This window comes from Numenius arquata, chromosome 6, assembly GCF_964106895.1.
Source record: "Numenius arquata chromosome 6, bNumArq3.hap1.1, whole genome shotgun sequence".
Lineage (NCBI taxonomy): Eukaryota > Metazoa > Chordata > Aves > Charadriiformes > Scolopacidae > Numenius > Numenius arquata.
Window position 1 is genome coordinate 65,086,428 of NC_133581.1, and position 21,552 is coordinate 65,107,979.

The following is a 21,552-nucleotide window of genomic DNA, read 5'->3' on the forward strand; positions in this document are numbered from 1 at the left end:
GAGGCGAGACCCCTCACCCGGCCGGGGGCGCGGGCCCGGCCCTCACACCCCTTCCCGCCTCAGCCGCGGCCCGGAGGGGCCCACCCGCCTCCCCATCTCCTCCTGCCCTTTAAACGAGGGGCCAGCGCGCTGTCCCCAGCCTTTAAATAACGACTTTAAGTGCCACCTCCCCCTCCATCGTGTGTGTCCTCCCCCCGGCGCCCGGGGCTGGGCGGGCGGGGAGGGGGGGGGCGAGGCCGGGCTGGGCGCCGGTCGCCGCCGCGCTGCGGAGCCCGTCCTGCACCAGGCGGCGGAGTCAGAGCGAGCGCCCCGGCGGCACCGGCAGCTGCGGCGGCCGAGCCCGCACCGCCTTCCTCCTCCTCTTCATCCCCCCTCCTCCTCCTCCTCCTGACAGCCCGGCTCGGCTCTCTCCGGCTCGGCGTCCCGCCCGGCCGCCCCGCGCCCGGCTCCCTCCCTCTATGGATGGGAAGGCAGCCCCCAACGGTGTGGCCACCATCGAGGACAGGATCTTGCGGATCACGGGCTACTATGGATACTACCCGGGCTACTCCAGCCAGAAAAGTAAGGCGCCCCTCCCGCTTCTCCCAGCCCTGGGGGCTGCGTGTGTGGGAGGGTGGGAGGGGAGGTGACGGCAGAGCCCTCAGGGTGCCCCTGCCCCCCCCCCAAAATGCCCTCCTCACCCCTCAGGGGGTGCGTGTGGGGCGGCCGAGGGCGGCTGCTTGCCCGGCTCCCGCCTGAGGAGAGCCCGGAGGGCCAGTAGAGCCCTTGGCTCGGTGGCCAGGGGTTGGGTGGGCGAGTGGCCTGTGGAGGAACGTGGCCGCAGGGCTGGGTGTGGGGGTGTGTGTGGTGTGTGTGTGAGCGGGGGGGAGGCGACGTTTCGCCGCTCAACTTCGGCCCCCGCGGCTCCATCCTGCACCCGGGGCTCGGCAAGGGGTGCGGGGACCCTCTCACTGTCGTTTTTGAGGTTTATTTTTTATTTTCATTCCTTACACCCCCAACCCCCTCACCCACCTTGCCCCGGGGGGGCGGTTTTGCTCGCCGGGTGCTCCGCGCCGCCCCGGGAAAGTTTCGGTCCCGGCAGGTCCTCCCCCCCCCCCCCCGCCCCGGGGCGACCGCCTCGCCGTGAGGCTCCTGGATTACTCATCTTCCTCACAAAACTAATTAGATTTTTCCAGAAAAGTGGGGAGTCACCGAGGGGTATTCCTTCGTGTGATTTTAATACGAGACACTTGTGTTTTAGGGGTTTGCTGTTGGGTTGTTTGGTTTTTTTATTATTCTTTTTTTTTTTTTTTTTCCTTCCTTAAAAGAAGCAGATGAAATTAAAGCAGTTGGTCCTCGCAGAAATTCGCTATTTCTGCTTCTTTTGAAGTTTTTAATTAGGAGCAGCGGGTTTCTAGCAGCTGGGAGAACGGTAGCGGGTTTCTCTGAAATTGTGGCTGTCCCAGTACTCTGAAGAGCTATTTAATGGGGGAAAGTTGGGCTAATGAAAGAAATGATTCATTTTTACCACCGAGGAAATGGATGCGGTAGGGTTTTATTGTCTAATAGTTACTTTGCAGTTTGGAAAAGCTACGAGATGCCACAGCGTAAAAAAAACAAAAACAAAAACAAAAACCAAACACAAAAGGGGGATGGAGGCAAAGTGGGGGGTGGGAAAAAAGGGAAAGGAAAAAAAAAACCAACAACCCAACCATTAGGTGAGGTGAGCACTAAGGAGCAGACTTTTTTTCTGCGTATTTAAACTCCCCTTAGGATTCAAAGGAGGTGAACTGCTTTCCAGCGCAGACAGTGCTCTGGAAACATACGACAATAAACCAAAACACAATTAATAAACTGCTAATATCAGATAAGCATGTCTGTGGGCTTTTTATGACAGAGGGAGGAAAGCCATGTGTTGAAACCACTAAAAAAAAAAAAAAAAGGAATAATTCTAGTGTGTAATGGTCAGCTGAAAAAGCAAATGGTCATGATGGGTGTTTTTATTCCTCTGTTACTGGTAGGATGCTCACAGCGTGGCAGGTGCTGTGTTCATTTGGTGAGGTCAGTTGGTTTGTCCGTAGCCAGAGGAGTTGGGAAGAAGCTCGGAGCAATCTGGAGGAATGGGTGCGTGACAGTCCAGGGGCTATTTCGGTCTGAGCCAGGTGGGACCTGTGTCCCAAATTCTGCAGCATCTCCGGAGCATCCCTACGGTGTGATTTGCCAGAGAGGGATGAGGATACTGGCTTAATACTTTGTCGCAAGTTTGCTTTAGTGGCAGAACGCAATTTTTCAGTCTGCAGCAACACTCCCACTCTCTGTCGAAATGCAGACCTGAATTCAGCGTTGGCGATGCAAGTGGCTCTGCCTGGGTGCATCAGGGAGGCCAGGAGAGGACTACCTGGACACGGAAAAGCCTTCTTAGTCCAGGACCAGGTTCTGCAGGTGCTACAGATTGCATCTGCTTAAAATTAGATAAAGCATGTCAGGAGAGGCTGTGAGAAACTGAACGTGAGAACTGACAGAGGCCAAGGCTTTTAAAAGTGCTGACTCTTGGGATCTTATTGCAAATTTCCTAGGATTTTGTACCTTTGGTGACTGGGTGCTGAGGCAAAATAAAAGTGGTTAGTTTCTCAGGTCTTGCTGCTTGAAGAAAATAAGGAAAATTTGTGGTCATCATGCTTGAAGAGGAAAATTGGAAGTGTATAACCCAGAGGTATCCCAATACTTAAATTCCCTAGGGTAAATTAAAAGCATGTACCCCTTCTAAGTCCCTTTAAAAGCAGTCTCATAAGTTTTGGAACCATCATCATAATTTTTGGAGTGCTTGCACTTGGCTAATGACTGCCTTATCCTCGTGGCTCTGTGTTTTGGGCTTACAAAGTGCTTTAATGTGTTAGGATTTTCATGAAGATGCTCTGCCCCTTCCTGGGGAAAGAACAGGCATTCTTTGGGGATCTTGAACACACAGCCTCTTGGCACTGAGGCAGCGAGAGTCACTTTTGGAGGTCCTGGCTTGGAGTTCTTACTCTGTTCCTGTGTCACCTTGCTCCTGTCTGTGTCTGAAGGGTGCCCGAGGAAAAGGGCAACTTGAGGATGATCTGTTGTCCCCAGGACGGCTTTGTGCTGTCTGCTTCTTGGGTCCCCCTCGGGTCTGATCAGAGAGCTGGCCAGGCAGCAGGTGGGGATGCTATTTGGATGATGACAGCCTGCTGATAGTCACCACCTTGCTTGAGGCTCCTCTTTGTCCCCAGCTGGGGATGGGGAAATTTCTCTTGATGAGGAAAGGTGAAGGCGGGGGGTGGGGATGCCTGCTGTTCTGCTTGCTTCTGGTGGAGTCCTGGAGAATGACCAAAAAAGCCCAAGGCTCTCTGAATTGTGCTGGTGGTTTACATCCCTCCCTCAGTGGATCGGCACGTATTCTGTGGTTTAACAGATCATGCCTCAGTTTCTGGGTGTGAAGGCTAAAGACTGGTCACAAATCGTCATGAAATCTAATGTCAGAGGAAGGCAGTGTTCAAGAGCTTTTATTGCAAAGAACTGCAGTATTTTCTAGTGACTTTGCTTCATCTTCTATATTTGTGTGCACTAACCTACTTCAGACTTGGGAGTGTGCACATGATGATTCTTCTGTTAATTTTAGTCAGGCACTTTTATCAATTTATTTATCCTTAAAAAAAAAAAAGAAGCTGTTAGAGAAGGAAAATACCTTCTTTATTTCTCTAAGTCATCTGATTAAGCAGAAGCATGTATTTTGGTCTGGTGTTTGCATCCATGTATATTGTAAAAACCCACCTCCATATCCTGCATAATAAGTCACAGGAACTGGAGCAAGATAGGTTTTCTTTTTCCCCTCACTTGTTACTTAGATGAAAAGGGCTCATCTTGATCCCAGTCATCCTCTACCTTTGGATGCGTGGCTTGATCCCTCAATTCCTGTGTTTAAAATGTACAGAGTACGTATGAGGTCTCTGGCTTCTGTGGGAAGGAAGAGGGGCTGTGTCCCTCTTCCAGTGAATTTCTTCAAAGTTACTCCATAATTTCCCGGGGCATGGGGCTGGTATAGATCAGATGCTCTAGCCCTTAACCTGGGACTGCAGATGGTGCTCTCTTGATTCGTGACCTCTTGGCTTCATGTCTCAATGTGTGCATTTTCATTTGGTCTGATCCAGCTTGTCCATCTACACAAACAGTGGGAAACCCTGTTCCCTCTCCTGATCTTTGCCATAACTTCTCATTCTTCTCTGACTTTTTGCTGATGATGCAATCACGTTTGGTGTCTCCAGTCTTAAGAGTCTGTATGGTTTTTGTTTTTTGGGTGTTTTTTTCTTTCTTTTTTGACTCTTTCCAACTGCCACCCCATCTGCCTTTCATCTCAGTACTGAAAGCTTTTTTACTTTCACACTACAAAGTTCCTCTCCTTCCAGTCTGTCCTAACACCTTTTCTGTGCCTTCCACTGAATTAAAACTGCTCCAGCCAAAGTTTCTTATCTCTAATCTTCATCAGCTTCACCAAGTCAAGCAGTTTCTTGCTACAAGCCTGTGTAATGCCTTTTTGCTGGAGGTCTTTAAAGCATCCACAAAGTTTTATGTCTTGTCCTGGCTCTCAGCATCACAGACCTGTGTTTCTGTAGTGCTGTTTTATCAGGCCTGGACAAGAACAGTGTAACTGTACTGAAAATTCAGTGGCTGCACTTGTTCTCCTAGCTCTTCACATGGGCCATCACCTTTTCTTTTTCAGCATGCATGGAGAGCTTCTCTTAATATGCAAAGCTTATTTCTACCCTTCTGGCATGTCTCATTCAGATCTGGAGGGTTTGATTCCCACCGCAGCAGACTGTGAATGCCGACCTTCAGCAGGTGCTTCCTAGACCTCTAAACTCTTGTAGGGTGTCCTACACTGCGTCGAGCTCCTCTTCGCCTCTCCTTCAGACCTGCCCTGAAACCCTGGAGCTGTGTAAGCTCCTAGAAGCAGAGGCTGGTGGCTCGTGTCTATGCAGCAGTGGGACTGCTGGTTGTGATACTGGGCACACGGTGGGACACTGGTTGACCACCCACCCCTCTGGTGCAGCTGGATGTCAGACCTGTCTGCCGAGGAGCTGAGAAGCCCTTACAGCAGTGTGTGTCCTTAGCAGTGGAGAAATGCTGAGCCTATCCTTAATGTTAGCACAGTCACTGTAGAGAATAAGCTTTGTGTTTTCTCCCTTCCCTAGAACAGCTCAGGCAGGGTTTTGTGGTTTAATTTGGCAAGTTAAGCCTCAAGTCAGCGATGAACTTAGGCATCTGCTTAAGTCTGAACTTGCTGTAAGCCACTGGGCTTTGACAATGTGTTTAAAGTTAAGTCCATGCTTAATTGCTTTGCTTAATAAGATTGGGATTACTGCTGCTGAGCTAGCGCCAGTGGCTTGGCAATTCGGCTCTCCAGCTCTCCGAGCAGAGTAAAAGGTTGTGGAGGGGAAATCTTAACTCTGAAACGTTGGAGGGAATTTTCTTCTGGTTATTAGAGCAGCTGTGCCAGCAGCTCTGCTGCAGTACGAATCACATGGCAAACCACGATCGTCTCCGTGCTTGCTGAATACCGTGCCCTCCTGGTGGCTTGTCACTTCCAGCGAGGGGAACAAAGTCTCAGTCCGTGTGCTGGAGGCACCCAGCTGCTTCTCTAGCAGTTCGCAGAGCCCTTGGCTTCTCCGTGTGGAGCACACACGATGGGGGAGGCTGGGAAAGGATCTGTAGAGGAGCGGTGCTTAGATTTTTGGTGGATGAGGCTGGTTTCATCAAGTGGTGGTTGAGGCAGTGGGGTCTGAACCAGCTGCTGTGTGAGCTGAAGTCTTGAGGCTGCCCCTGTGCCGCCCAACAGTGACTCCAGATGTAGTTCTGGGCTGGAATCTGCTTTATTTCAAAGCTGATTTTCCATAGGAGGGTGATTCCTGGCTCTTCTTTTAGGAGAGTGTGCTGCAGAGGGGGCTGAATTGCAAACTATGGATCTAACAATCTTTTTCCCCACCAGCTCTGGGAGCACAAGTAGATGTCACAGCATAGGGTGCACTCCTATTGGAGTTTCTTCTCCTCACAAGCTTGTCTCTCTGTTCAGGCAAAAAAAAATTAAATAAATGTATGGCTGTGTATCAGCACTGGTAGCAATAACTTCGGAAGTAATTTCTTTCAGCAAAACAGATTTTGTAAATACTCCTTTGCTCACTAATTTTGGCAAGACCTGGTATGTATTCTTTAATGGAGTAGGGCCAGGCTTTGTGCAGGTTTCTGTTTATGCTGGAGGGAATGGTATGGCAGAATTGTGCAAGCAGCTGGAGTGTGGGACCTCCTCATCACTTGGGATCTCCAAGCGTTTTGGAGGGTGAAGGGTCTCATTAGTTGGAACTGGTTCAGTCCTTGGCCTTTCATCAGGGGCTGTTTCAGTCTCTTTGGGTCAAATTCCTGGGCAACTGAGCCATGAAAATGTACCTGAGTATGCCATGGCATTACGGGTACAGTTCTGAACAACTGTGGGCAGGAGGAATGAATTTAAATCAGCAGGGACACCATGGGGACCAGGATGATGGGGAGCATACCCTTGAAGATGGGACTGACAGAGCTTAGCTTGTGTAGACTAGCCAAGATGGGACCATCTCCAAATACATCTTGGGAAGACGAACAGGGAGATGTAGGAAAGAAGAGTTATTTAAACCGAAACGGCGTGTTGGCACACAGACAAATGGGTATGAACAGGCCATGAATAAATTAAGGCTGGAAATTAGCGAAAGGCTGAAATTAATGGCCAAAAAGTCTCTCCCGGTCTTATGTATCTAAATAAGAATTATTTCCCAAGCTTTAAAGATGCCTCATAAAGTCGTTTGCCAAGATTTTGAGAAAAATTACTCCTATTTGGCAGGGGGAAGTTGAGACAGTAAGGTTGGGGGGGAGGGATCTTAATTTGCCAGAGATTGTGCAGAACAAGCCATAACGTTTGATGGAGCGAACTCTTCCTCTACTGGTGACTGCACAGCAGGTCTTGCGCTGAACCCATCCTGGTGCTAAGGTTGGTGGAGGTGCTTTCAATAACTTGGTGGCTTTCTACACATGCTTTCAGTTCCTCTGCCTTCTCACAGAAAGGCTTCCTCCGCTGCTTGGCCTCCAGGCGATGGTTGGGCTGTGTCTTGTCCTCCCTGGTGACACAGCTCTCCGGCAGCCTGCTGCTTCGCCTCACTCGCACCGATTCACCTGAGGTGGCTTTGAGCTCGCTCAACTTGGTGTTGTCATAGAATCACAGAATGGTTTAGGTTGGAAAGGGACCTTAAAGATCATCTTGTTCCAACCCCCCTGCCATGGGCAGGGACACCTCCCGCTAGACCAGGTTGCTCAAAGCCCCATCCAACCTGGCCTTGAACACCTCCAGGGATGGGGCATCCACAGCTTCTGTGGGCAACCTATTCCCAGTGTCTCACCACCCTCATAGTGAAAAATTTCTTCCTTATCATGGCAGCGTGGAGCTGCATGCTGTATTTTCTTCTTGCTTTTCCTAAGAAAGTTGCTGCTGCATATAGCTCTTTAAGCAATGACCTGGGTAAGCCATGAGCTCCTGGTGTGAACAGAAGAGGTGTCCCTCATTTTGACTGTCCTTCCAGCACTCTTTCCCTTACATTGTCTTCTTCATCCACTCAGGCAGGCAGCTGCATATCTGGTCTTGGTTAAATGTCATAAAATAATATTCCAAAGTGACAGATGGTTCTGAGCAAACTTTTACCCGTCCAGTGCTTGTATTCCTTTTTTTTTGTTTTTTTTGGGTTGTTTTTATTTTTGTTTTTGTTTGTTTTTTTATTAGTGGTTTTAAAACTTTGCAATTATTTCTTTTGCACGCTTGGAAATTGATGGGCCTGTGCCTGGCTACCTGCATGGGAATTCACCCGTGACAGTGAATTTGCGGCTTGCTGTTTGTTCAACAACTGGTGGCAGGAATTTTTCACACAAACCTGCTGCTGGATGATCACAATAATGAATAATGAAAACACCTGCAGAAAAAAGTCACTGTCTCGTTGTGGCAAAGTTGCAAATAGGGGGGTGGTGGTGGAAAGTGAAGTGCTTAACTGACTGGTTAAATTATTCACCAAAAGTAAGTGGTCCAGCACTACTTGGTGAGACTGAAAATCTTTATTTCTTGCATTAAGGTGAAGCGGGACTCCCTGGTGGCTGTAGGAATTTGGGCTGGCCCTCTGCAGAATGGCAGATTTCACTGCAGGAAGGCGGAATTTGTAACGTTGTGCCTAGCTAATGCCCAGGGTATGGCTTACACAGCGACGGCAGAGCTGTAAGTGAGAGCATCCCAGGCTCTCTGAGTGGCAGCAGTGAATTTATTCAAAATCATGCAGCATATGGTCAGGACATGGGCTCTGAGTGTATCTGCTGCACAAAGAAGACCTTTTTGTTATTACTTTAAAACCATATTGATTCTTCCTAGACTTCCCTCGCAAATACTCTTGATAAAATGGACTTGCCCTTTCCTGCATTTGGCTGGGCTGACCTGGATGAGGGGTAGTGGAGCGAGGGAATGAGAAAGGTGTCTCTGCTGTCCTTTTGTAGAGGCAAGGAAGGAGAAGTTGATTTGGTCTGGTTTTGGTTTCCTTATGAGCTAAGGCAAGGGAGCAGGATTCAGGTCTAGGGTGGAAGATAGTGTTTCCTGCTGTTTCTGGTAATAGATCGATAGATTCATAGATTGGTCCAGGCCAGAAGGGACCTCCAAAGGTCATCTAGTCCGGCCTTCCCGCAGTCAGCAGGGACACCCCCAACTAGACCAGGTTGCCCAGGGCCTTGTTGAGCTTCACCTTGAATATCTCAAGGGAAGGGGCCTCAACCACCTCCCTGGGCAACCTGTTCCAGTGTTCCACCACCCTCATGGTAAAGAACTTTTTCCTCATATCCAATCTAAATCTCCCCTTCTCCAACTTAAAACCATTGCCCCTCGTCCTGTCACTGCAGGCCTTTGTAAACAGACTCTCCCCAGCCTTCCTGTAGGCCCCCCTCAGGGACTGGAAGGCCGCTATTAGGTCTCCCCGGAGCCTCCTCCAGGCTGAACAACCCCAGCTCCCTCAGTCTGTCCTCATAGCAGAGGTGCTCCAACCCCCTGATCATTTTAGTGGCCCTCCTCTGGACCTGCTTCATAATCCTAAAGCTGTTCCATGTCTCAAAGCTGTCAAGTCTATTTGTCTGATGCCAGAAGAGATTCCACGTCTGTTTTGAGTCTCATTTAAGTTTCCAGTTACATTTTTGGGGAGGAGGAAGGGAGAGGCAAGCACCAGCATGCAGTTAATGGGTCAGTCTGGCTCCACCAAATTCACTACTAGACTGGTCATAGACCTGGTGATCTCTCCATCCAGAGTGAGAAAGAAACTGTAGCTTGACGCCAACCTTGGTGACTCTTCCAGTTATTCCTTCTGTTTCAGGCATTTTGTGCCTGCGTTATGACTGGGAAGTGGCTGTTCATGGCACCGGAGCAGTATTGCTTGAGCAATTGCCTGCTGAAGCAATATACAGTACAGCCATCTCTCTTCCTGCGGAGGCTTAGTCTTCTGGGGGACATTTTTGACAAGGGCTAACACACACCTTTATTATTAATAGGAGAGTTGGAGATGCTGTGCACCTTGCTAAAGAATAGTTTCCTGTTGGGGACTGATTTTCTTTATGATTCATAGGAACACAACTGTGCGGGTCCATTCCAGCTAATGGGCATCGTATACCTGGCTGTCTCAAGGACAATACTGAACGCACGTGCTGCTGTGCCTGTGTAAGATAAGGGTGAAACAGGCTGGAACACATGTTCTCTGTTGGAGGGCTCTGAGGCAGAAACGCGATTCCATTAGTTTGCACGATGCGATTTATATTTGGCATCTTGGAGTAAGATGGCATAGTTGTTACAGTGCAGTTAACAGTGCAGTAGTTATGAGCTTTTTCTTCTATATCTTTAAATCCTGAGACTTCTTAATCCTTTCTTAGACAAAGCTTGCCATGTGGAGTTTACAGCCCTGGAATTGTGTGGGTGCAGGTTGGGGTTTTTCTCTGCAGTGCCAGAAATAACCTGTTGTGTGATACGTTACAGGGGCTAGAGTTTGTAGCAGCTTGTGTGCAAGCGGGATGCTTCTCAGTGCTCCACCAGAGGAAATTCTTTGGTGCTGACAGCGTGGATGGTAGGAAGGTGGACTACTCTTGGTGTTTCTGTACCACGGTTTGGAGTTCTACCTGAGGAGGATTGGTTCTGTGCATGAGAAAGCACTTGCTCAATTCTCAGTGAGGTTGCTAACACAAAGAGCAGGGGGAAAATGATTGAACTTAGCATTTACCAGGAAGATGGGCAAGAAGAACACATCTAATGAAGTTTCCTAATTTTCTATCAATTCTTTCTTCTTTCCTGGGTGGGAAAGTGGGGGGAAAAGAGTGAGGAATTAGATAAGAAGAAAACTTTAAACATTATGAGAATGTTTCTTCTGAGAAAAGAGTTCAGACTGGTGAGGTGTCTAGAATATCACTGAAGTGCCATTTTTCATGTGCATTGAAAAAAGAACCTTGGAAGAAGGAACAAAAGATGTTTTTCAGTTGAAAAACATAGTTGAGCTCTTGTTGGTGTTCTGAGCCATATGTGTCCTGTTGAGGTGATTCATCCAGTACAATTCATCCATCCTTCTGCCACTCTTCTCGGGGGACCTTTTGGCAATGGGCATGGGTTTATCTGTGGTTGTGTGCCACGAGGCTTGACGCTCACAGGGAGCGTTGTGCTGACTTCAGTGTGCGGTTGAGTGCACAACTGTTGTCTGGCCCAGTGTCTTCATGGAGGCGTGGGTCCAGGAACATGCCATCTGCTCTCAGGTGCAGCCCTCACTGGTTGGTTGGAGGGTTGGCTTATGAGGCTGAGGTTCTGCTTCACCTCTAGGTGCACTGCGGCTGGCAAAAGCAGTGAAGAGGCTGCTTAGCTGGGTTTTCCAATGCATCCCGTTGGTTTCCACGCATTCAGTGTTGGAAAGGAGGTTAATTAGATCAAATTGGAGCAGCCCTATTTCTAGCTAGGGTCTGTGCGGTGTCTTTGTGCACATCTGCTTTGAAGTGAATTTAGAGCAACCGTTTTGAGCATCCTTGTGAAGACAGGCATCCTCAGCTATGGGCTTAGAGAAGTCAGCTAGAAGAAAAGATGTCTGTACATGGGCAGACTCCAGAGAACTTGCTTAAACTTAGGTACTCACACTGTGCACAGATGCAAAGTTTCTAAGGCAGACACCTGGAAATACCACTCTGGTGAGCGTGTACCTTTGATTTAGCTGCAGTGCTCTCAAATTTTAGGTGCATAACTTTTAGAGGCATTTCTTTGAAAATGTACCTCTTAATTATTATTGGTGTAAAACATTTATACAGTGTAGTGAAGTTTCATAGCACGTTGTGGAGCTAAGACATTCCTTATAGTTTACTTCTTTCAGGAGGCAAACAAAAAGGGAACTCTATTATTTTTCCTATGTAGGGGAATGGAGGGTAGAAGAAATCCAGCGTTACCACTGTGCACTTCATTAACAGACGTTGTTTCTGGTCGTTTGTTTTAGCTGGGGTCTTGGAGTTGACATACAAGTAATAGTAAGGGACAGACCTCAGTTATCTGGGTTCAGATTTACTTTAATTCCAAAGCTGCTCCCAGGTGTGGGATGTTCACAGCTGAGGATGTTTTTGGTTTAGCTGTAAACAAAAGTTCTGCCCTCTTTTTAGGATTTTTCTGATAAACACAGCTCTGGAGAACAGCATCAAGGTTCTGATCATTTCCTTCTCTTCACCCTCTCCCCTCCCACCGTGAAGTGGTCCTAATGTTGTGTTACCTGGCAAAAGATCACCTTAGAGCAGGAGAATCCTGGTGGATTAATGACTGTTGGCTTTCATATCTTCCATGTGGGTGATGGGTGGTGTGTAGCTGGGTAAAACAAGTCATCCCATTTTGTTGATGTTCCCCAAGTTTTTCTGTTTCCCTACTTGGGACTGTGGACAGGCACTGCAGTTTAGAGCAGCCTGAATCGCCAGGTATCCTTTATGCAGACGAAGAGAAGACTCATAGGTCTTCATTTGATGGTTGTGGTCATTATCTCCTGTCACATTCAGGTACTCAGAAGTAGGTCTCTCTGGAAGCCAGCTGGAATTGCAGTTAACCTGTTATGTAGATAGTGGTTCTTCTGCTGCATTTACACTTTCCCTGTGTATTTCAGTGACTTAAGCCATTCTCCTTGGTCCTGACTTCCCCTTTTCATCCTGTCAGCCTCCCTTCTCTCCCTGTGTCTGTGGTATCGGACTTAGGGAAGGGAAGTCCCGGTTGAAGGGAAGATCTGAAAGGAAATATATTTGGTGCCTTTGATGTGCAGAGTCTTTTTTTTTTTTTTTTTTTTTTTAATAGGCTATGGACAAAAATTGTGTCTGTGTATTCCCAAACTGAAGAATATGTGATTGCTGTTCCCAGCCTTCCTCCGAGAGCAGGCTTTGACATCATTCATGCTCTATAATTTATGGTATTTTTGTAGCAGTCTGTTAAGGTCTGGAAGAGAGTAAAGGGGATGATTTAGCAAGGAAAGAATAGCCCTGAGCCTTCTGGTAGGTCTGTGAGTGAGCAGATTCCTGCTCTTTGGAGTTGCTGCTGGGTCTCTCTTTTTATCATGGAATCATTTTTAAAAGATGATGTTGTTTTGCCTAATGTAAGTGCTCGCTCCTTGTCAAGCACATCCTCGTGTGCCCTGTTAGGACTTCGCGCCTCATTCCTGGGTGTTTTAAAAGCAGATTACAGAACGTCTTGTAACTCGTCATCTGTTGATTTTTTTAACCTGGTTTCTTAAGGAAACAAGGCTTATATGAACATCATAGTTCTGTCCTTACTCCCTCCCCCGGTAACTTTTGAATCTGTTGGCCAAATCCAAGCAAACTTAGCAGGAGTCAGAGAGCGTGAAAGGCATGGAGTCCTGATGGACCTTACAAAAACAGGTGGCCAGCTAGAAAAAGGAGGCCCTCTTGGTTCCATACAGTGGGAAAGCTGTAGAATTAGCTCACTCCTTAAGATTGGATGTACTGCATAAAATATTCGGGGTCTTATCAAAGATGCATCTAGTTAACATCCAGCTTTGGACAGTGGTCAGCAGGAGATGTGCAGAGAAGAGTATAGTGCAGGTTCCTGGTGTGCTTCCATCCTCCGTTGATCTGTGCCTTGGGAAGTTCTCAGTGTATGTGTATTTTAGTAGCTTTTGATGGGTGTTTCTTCCATGAATTTGTCTAATTGCTTTTCAGACACCAGAGAATCTGGCCAGAAGATGCAGTTCTGTAGAAAAGTGGTTTTGTCTATTTTGCTGTTGTGGATTTGCTTGTCTCTGCTGCTGCTGGTTGTTGGGATGCGGTTCTTCAGCTGATGAACGAGGGTAATTCCCATGAAGTCTTGAAGTCAGGTCTCCCCCAACCCCCAGTGTATGTGGAGACAGAGGAGGAGAAAGAAAAGAAAGCATTGGCCTGTTTGGTGTGAATAAGCATCCTGTGAAGCTAACACATCTTTTTTCCTTCCATAATTCCTTCCAGCACACAAATAAGATACTGGCCTGGGAGGAGAGACATTGGCTTTATACTGTTTGGCTACTTCTTCAGGCTGTACCAGGATGCCAGGAGTCTCACAGGGTACACCTGCCTTTGTTTGGGACTTTGTGATGATGTAGTAAAAACGATAAAATGTTTCTACAGGACAATTTCAAGTTTCAGTCTGAAATTCAATGAATAAAAGATTCATTTCCAGAACCACAGCTATTGGCAAAGGTCTGTAGAGCATCGCAGACGATGGTTGTGAACCCTTTGCAGCTTTAAAAAATGGAGAGAATGTAGTTGTTTTATTAAGGCTACAGAAAATGTTATAAAATATTCATGATGATCATCTCTTCTTATTTGAAATAATAAATCCAAGGTTAATTTTGTACTTGCAGAAAACCGGTGGCTGACTACTGGCCCTCTCTTTCTTTGCTGATGTAATGTAGAGATAATACTTAATTTTTTATCTACTTTGCAAGGATGTTATTAGGCTCACAAATATGTCATGGCACCCAGAGAAGGAAAAGTAAGCTTCCCCCCTCTTTCTCCTGCAGCTTAGTGAGAGAGAGGATTCTGCAGCCGTTTCAGACATCTTGGCTCCTTAAGAGCCCAGGGAAAGAAGACATAGCTGCACAAGAGGCCTTATATAAAGCATAAAAGTTTGTCTGTTAGCAAATTTAATACTCACTGTAACTCTTAGTTTTGGAAAAGGCAATAAAGAAATGCCACGAGTTCTGTTTATTTTAAACATTAAGTTCCCAGAAATTATCTTTGTCACCTGTGCCATCCATTGCGTTGCCAGTTATGACATTTCTGACCTGTGTTTAAAATTAGAATTTGACATTGTGGTGACCACACTGAACAAGGAAAAGTGCCCCAGAGTTTTATTAATAGGATTTAAAGCAACCGTCCTATGGGTTGCATTTTATTATTCTGCTGTGTGTGTTTTTGTTATTTATTTTTTTTCCCAAAGAAATGAATGCTGGTTTTAAATACTGCCATGTAGTGACAACATGAAGCCTTTTTAGTCACTGCTGCTGCACAAAGTATTGTAAAGTCTGACATCCCTTTGAAGAACTGTTCTTAGACACTGCTGCTATTTTTATTTTTGAGTTGTTCTCTGCTCGAATATTATTTTTTTTTTTTTATTTTGTCCTCGCATGCCCTGAATTTTCGAAACACTTCGGCTCAGCTTGCAACAAATCAATTGAGCTCTTTCCTCCTTCTGTTGTTCCCCTGTTCTTATTAACTTTTACTGGACTGTGCCTTCGAAATTCTAGTTGAAGGGTAGGTTTGTGGTTTTTTTTTTTTTTTTCCTTGAACTCAAAACATAGTCTTTAGAGAAATATCTGCCAGAAGCACTGACCTACAAAATCTATTAGGCTCTCCCCACTGGTGTGAAACTCATTTATGTAACGCTGCTGGATTGGAGGACTCTGCTCTGCTTTGGAGGTAAAATACAAAATTCAGTCTTGCTTTCATAAGCGTAAGTGCAAAGAATTGGCTAGTAATGAGGTGATGTTTGCAAACCTATGGAAGGTAGTTTATGAAGTTCTCTCCTGGTTTTACATTACGGGTTTGCAGAGATTTCTTGAGGGAAAGAGACCATTTCAGCAGGTTTAACATAGACGTGCTGGCTCTTTACCTGCAGGAGCATTGTAGGAGAAACCAGGCTGAGAGAGAAGATGAGAAGAGAGATGCTGAAAGTTATCAGTGAAACTAATTTAATTGTCTCATTTCTGTGCTGTTTAAACATAAGCTGCGTAACAAGGGCAGTCGGGGGCTCCATGCACGGAGTTTCCCTGCACTGCTCGCAGCCCTTGCCAGGAGAGGGCTGGGTTGGAGCTATCCTAGTGATCCTGTGCTGGTGGGAACTGGGAAGGGAATGGTTGCAGCTGGATGGCAAATTAGAGCTGACTTTCTCTGCTTTGGCAGAGGCTGCAGAGAAGCCTAGATAGCTTGAGAAAAAGGGTAATCCCAAGGCATTTTTTTTTAATCAGTTCAGCTTCATTTTCCTCTGCGAAGATCAGATACCGGAGCAGAGTTTGTGGTGGAGTCCTAGGGGTCCTATGGTGGCTGGAGAGGTACAGCACTGGCAATTAATGAGTTTTGCTTTTGTTGGCAGAGCCAAAGGCTCTAGGGCAAGCGGCTTTATCTTCTTGCCATGTACCTTTAGTCTTTGGGTAGAGCTGAATTTGCTCTGCTCGTGTTATGAACCATGTGGATGTCAGGCAAATTCCAGTTAGAGACCATGGTGCCACGGCAGCTCTGCACTGTGCCAACTCTGATAAACCCTTAAGCGTGGGGTGGGCTCAGAATGGGGCCACAACTTGCTGGTATATTCCTGTAAAAGACTGTAGGGGTGTACTTATAATTTAAGTCCTGCTCTGAGAGAGCAGGATACAGAAAGAAGAGGTCAAGGAGCAGATGTGTCAGCATTTACTGGTTTCTTCGTTGAATTTTGTAGATGTGTCCTCGTTACTAGCTGGAAGAAAAAAGCTATAGGTTAACTGTGATCATATGTTACTTGTCAGTTGTAGCATGGCAGAGAGGGGTGTCGAGAACAGGGGAAATCATTTGCAGGGCATGTCCAAGGGAGAAACGTTTCTTCCCTCCATTTCTGAGCAGAGTAATAATTTAATGTAAGGACGATCAGGATGATGAGTTTTATTATACAGACAGAAATCTAAACAGGTGATTGGAAGCACGTCACTAGATGACTTTATAGAATTTATAAATTATTGTTTGGTCTTTGATTTTGATTGTTAAAGAGATAATTAGCAACTTAATCACACTCTGTATATTCTTTATAAATGTGCCCTTAATGTGAAGTGCCGTTTGGTATCAGAAGCTTAGCTTTTTGCACTCTGAAAGACCTTCCACTGGTGGAGATACAAAGGCATCTCTGTCTGCTCCATCAGAGCATAAAAGTGCACAAAGCAGGGCAAATCAAATGTTATGTGTTTGGAGTGGATCAGAAGAGAAGGGCAGCCAGCCCATAAATTTGAACTGGCCTGGCCTTGATGTGTGAGATGAGTAGAGAAGAAAGTTCTGAGTTTTCTTCTCTGACCAGTTTTGGGGATTTTAGCCATGATGACAGTTCACTCAAACTTTATGCCCTGTTGGGTGAAGTTTAAGCATAGCAGTGGCTATAATCTTAACTACATAAGGTTACGAAGTGGCTAATATAATATCCAGCTGCTTTTCAATCCTTGGTTTGAGTGAGCAAGGAACTGCTGAGAGCTGGATTAATTGGGAATGCAGGCTTTGGTGCAAATATGGACCCAGGCTGACCTTGGCCTCTCTGGGTTGGTGAAAGGACACCTTAATCCTTCTGCCATGACACCTATTCCTACAGCTATGCATGCCCCCATTGGATTTTTTGGGAAAAAAAGTTTTCTAATTCCCTTTGACTTATTTGAAAGTCATCAGCTTCATCTTTTTTGAAGAGAGATCTGAAAGCTGTGAATCCCTTCAGTGCCATCCTCCAGGGAGTGTAGGCATTTCTGAAGTGGGCTGGGGGATGTGTCCCAGACACATTAATAAAGCTCCATATCATGAACTATCAGAAGGACCTAACAGAATATGTTATGCCTGCTCTTTCTCTGACCTTCCATAATTGCCTCTGATTATTCTATTACAGCAGAGCATTTTAAAGTAATTGTGGAGATTGGATGCAAGTGTAAAACCATAAAGGTAGTCCCAAAACTTTACAAAATCATGGACAGGCATGCAAATTGTGAGTCAGGCTGCTATGATTTTCTTTCTCAAGTAGAATGTTACCTAGGCTGAATAATGATTTGTTCTTCAAATGAAGTTACACGGCGAAGACTGGCAGAACCTGCCATGGCCTTTGATACTTTTGCCGTTGATCCAGATTCCAGAGCTGGGAAGTTTTGAGTCATTACATTGTTTGGGATTTGGCCACTTCTAAAGAATTTTTTTTTTTTTTTTTTTGTGAGCTCTGAGGGTTGAGCAGTGGTCATCTAATAAGAGGATCACAGAGCTAACAGAGAAATAACTAGTGGCTTAATGAGCAGGGTCACCTATATTGTTCTTGATGGATAATCGTATAATCCATTTTTAAAACACCAGTGGCGGAGGTTGCCTGTCTTTCCAGGCAGCCTGTTCCAGTGCTTCACTTGCTGTTATTTTCTCATGGCTAAATCCTTCCTGATGTAGTTCAGACCCAATACTTGTCCTCATCACCTTGTGACTGGTCTCTGCAGCAATATCCTAGAGATCTCAGGACCTTTTTTTTCTTGTTTTCCTTCATCTTTACTAAACAAACCAAATTCTCCTACTCATTCTGTATAGTTGTACTTTCTAGAAATTTGCCTCTCTTCTTTTTCTTGTGGACTCTATCCAGTGACCCTACACCTTTCTTAAAATCTGGTTTCTCAGACTGGGCACAGGTCCTCAGTTGAGATCTCGCCAGCGCAGCCTTGCAGAGAAGGATTACTTAATGTTCTTAGTGTACAATGGATTATTCATCTCAATTTTGTCAACAGTATAACAAGTGATGCAGCTTCAGCTTGGGGTTTACTCTAAGCTCCCAGTCCTCTTCTAGAAAACTGCAGCTATTCCCCGAATGGTGTCTGTACAGCTGATTCTCCACTTTGGTGGGAATAACCATTCACTTTTGTAGAGAATTCTTTTTCCAGGCGATTTCTCCAGGCTGTTAAAATCATTCCAGTTCTTCCTCCAACATACTTGCAGTCTTCCTGTTTAATATAATTTTAGACATAATGATTAAGTTCCCTATTATGAAAATAACAAATGTTAAATAGCATCCTTCTGTTTGACAGTGTGCTCTTGAGCACTCCACCCACTGAAATTGTTTCCCTGACTTGTGCTGGGCAGCATCGGCAGCCGTGCTGGCGTCAAGATCCGTAATGTCTCCTGTCCTTCACCATTCACAAACCTGTTACTCTGTCATAGAAAGAAATGACATTAGTCTGATGGGATTTAGTCTTGACAAGCCTCTACCTGTCATTTTCCTGGTTTTCTTACATGCAGTCTCTTAAATTATTTGATCTGGTATTTTTATGGGAGCAGAAGACACAGGCTGCCTATTATATCCAGCTACTCATATTTCTTTTTTATTCAAGTTTGTGCTTTTCCACTCTTTCAGAATTTCATTTGCCTACCTAGAACTGTCAAAGGTCCTTGCAGTGTTTTTAAACTAAGTTCCCAGAACTGAGACCAGTGCTTTTTTCCTGGATATACCAGACCGAATAGTTGATACGAAATGCATCCCTCTAGATACAGCAGTTCCAGACAGACCTTGGTTTGGTGCCACCTCGTTACTCTTCAGAATTTACTGTTCCACAGAACAGTGCCTGCTGAGGCATGTTTAAGATACACTATTTCATTACTCTATTAAGAACTTAAAATTTATATATTCAGATGAATTTCTCATTTTCCCCTATGTTTATGAGATGATCAAGGCCAGAGCTGGGCAGATAACGAGGCAGAATTTTTGGCAAAGTTATCAATGACTTTGAAATGAACTTTGTAACTTATCTTGTGATCTTTCTCTCCAGTATTTTGCCAGTGCTTTGCAAGTGAAGTCATCTCGGCATATTGTTCACAGATGGTGACATCGTTAGATGTGGTATTATGGCAAGCAAAGATTCAGGTACCATTTGGAGTTAGATTTAAGTGCTTTGCAGACAGCACCCTGACCTTTGCACAGGTTGAAAAATTCACCTACATAGCAAATTATAGGAGGCCAAATGAATAGTGAAGCAGAAACTGTTTAAATACTGGAAAAAATGTGTTTAATGGTCCTGATAACCTAATATGTTGTAGGAGTGTTTAGCAGATTGTTTGAAAATGTCCAATCCAGGCCATTCAGCCTACTGCCTTTTGACCTGTGGCCTTGGGAAGTCAACAATATCCATTAAAACAGCAGATGGGTCCACCAGACAAACATCTCCCACTTCATCACTGCATGAAAAGACTGTTGAGTTGGACCAAGAGCTGCAGCTGTATCCATGGGAGGCCTGAAGGGTAAGGGGGCTGGAATTCAAAACTAACATCTAGTCCATGGCTGAAAAATCCGAATAATCTGTAAGAAGACTGTAAAGGACATCTTCTGAACAGGGAACAGTGACTGTGGTAAGGTTAGAGCAGGCTGCATAGTGTATATTAGGTCCCACCTTGAGTAGGAGAATCTCCTTTCCAACCCTAGATCACTAGAAATGGTCTCTGGGAGGAAGTGTCTCCCTACAACCACCCAGGGGAAAGGGGCCCAACAAGCTGAACTCTTCATCGCTTGTCACATACCAAGCCCCAGATGTATAGGTTATGACTGTACTGATTTCTCAAATTCCTGAAAATAATCTTTTGAGCTCAAACATCAGCCTGTCTCTTGTTAGTGTGACTCTCACTAATATTTTATAGGTTCTTTTTTTTTTCCCCTAGTGCTTTGTATGTCTCCTGTGAAGTGGTGTGCTCCTAGTGGCCTGACTTTGGTTTGTCAAAATCCTCATACGACTCAAAGGGGGGTGACGACTCTGTCTTAAAACTACTGTTCCTGTGTCTTTGGAGACTGTAGCAGTGTGTGATATATGTGGTATTTTTTTGGCCAAACTTTCAGCCACATTTTATTTTTTTTTCTAAAAAAAAAATCAAAAATTAAAAGCTAGAAAGCTGTCTCTTTAGAGCTAAGAGCTTGGTGTAGTTGTGGGGCTCCTGGAACCTGCATCTGAGAAATACTTCTGTGTAGCTGGACTCTGAATCCGGTGTGGCAGATCAGTCTTCCACGCTTCCACCAGAAGTCCATTTAGCATGGGATCCTCGTTTGGCAGCGCCAGTAGGAGATGCCGTAGGAAAAGAAATGGATTATGAATAAAGCGACCCTTTTCTGTCATCCCCTCCCAACATCAGGTCAGGCCGTCAGTCACTTTCAGAACCAAAACCTTGCACTTTTTTGCTCTATGACAGCCTCTGGCAATGAGTGCCCCAATCTTGTTCTGCATTGTGTGGAGAAGTTGCCGTGAGTCAGCTGCCCACTGACTGTCTTCTCCAGATCCGTGGAGTTTTTGTGTTAGCTTGAGTCCTGAAGCTTGAGTTTTGCATGTCAATGACAAACCCTTCTTTGGGAAGGGAAACCCATGACTCCCCTGTTGGCTGGAGCTGGTTGGCACAGACCATGTGTGGTGTCATGGGGAATGGAGAAGCAGCTAATGAAGAGTCTTGCTCTCTATTAGATGACTAGAGAGAGGCACTGATTTGCTGGCGGAGTTGTTTGTGGGTTGATTATTCGGTTCTAATTAGGGTTCTAGAGCTGGAGTCCCAACTCAGGCAAAACTACTGAAACTAATGGGAGTGTTGCCTTGAGTCAGGGCTGCAGGAGTCAGCCCTTGCTCTTGTTTTCCCGTTGCAGCGTTTTGATTTCTCATTTAAATCTGCTTGCAAATAGACTGCACTTACTGGTGCATAAAGTGAGTTAACTTTGATCTTGGCTTGTACTTATTTGCAGGTACTCATCTATCAGCACTACGCCTGTAATTGGTGGGGTTTTTTGCCTTCTTCAGTGATAATTTCTGCAGATCCTAACTTGCAAAGTAGAAGGGATCGAACTGGGAGAGCAGATCGCTTGGTTATGTTCAGGTTTTGTTTGTTGCTTTGTGGAGTATGTTTGTTTGAGGTTTGTTTTTTTTTTTTTTTTTTTTTTTGGTAGGAAAGCAAACAGCTGACTAATAATCCTAAATGTTATATACCCTTTCAAAGTGAAAACATCACTGTTAATTTAGTGATCACAGGAAGACGGGACTGTTGTGGGAAATTGGAGAAGATTGTATTGTTATTTTCTTTTATCTGGAAAAGCAAGAAAGCCTACTCTATTAGTTTTTCTAGAGCAGCAATATGTTCTTATCTTAAACATGCCATGTAACATTAATAATTAATCACAAGGATTAAAAATAGAAATAAATAATAGGGTAGTAATCTTGCATCTAGATGAATCTTCTCTCCGTTAAAAAAAACAAACGACATTACACC

General features: G+C 45.4%; 1 protein-coding gene across 2 annotated transcripts in view; it reads left to right on the forward strand.

The window, feature by feature from the left end:
• The first annotated feature begins 458 nt into the window (after positions 1-458).
• The window catches only part of SLC35F4 (solute carrier family 35 member F4), a 126,601-nt gene continuing 105,507 nt past the window's right edge, over positions 459-21,552 (forward strand). For both annotated transcript variants that reach the window (XM_074149439.1, XM_074149440.1), the window contains exon 1: positions 459-561. In XM_074149439.1, the coding sequence (XP_074005540.1) occupies positions 459-561 (103 nt within the window). The remainder of the gene's footprint in view (positions 562-21,552) is intronic.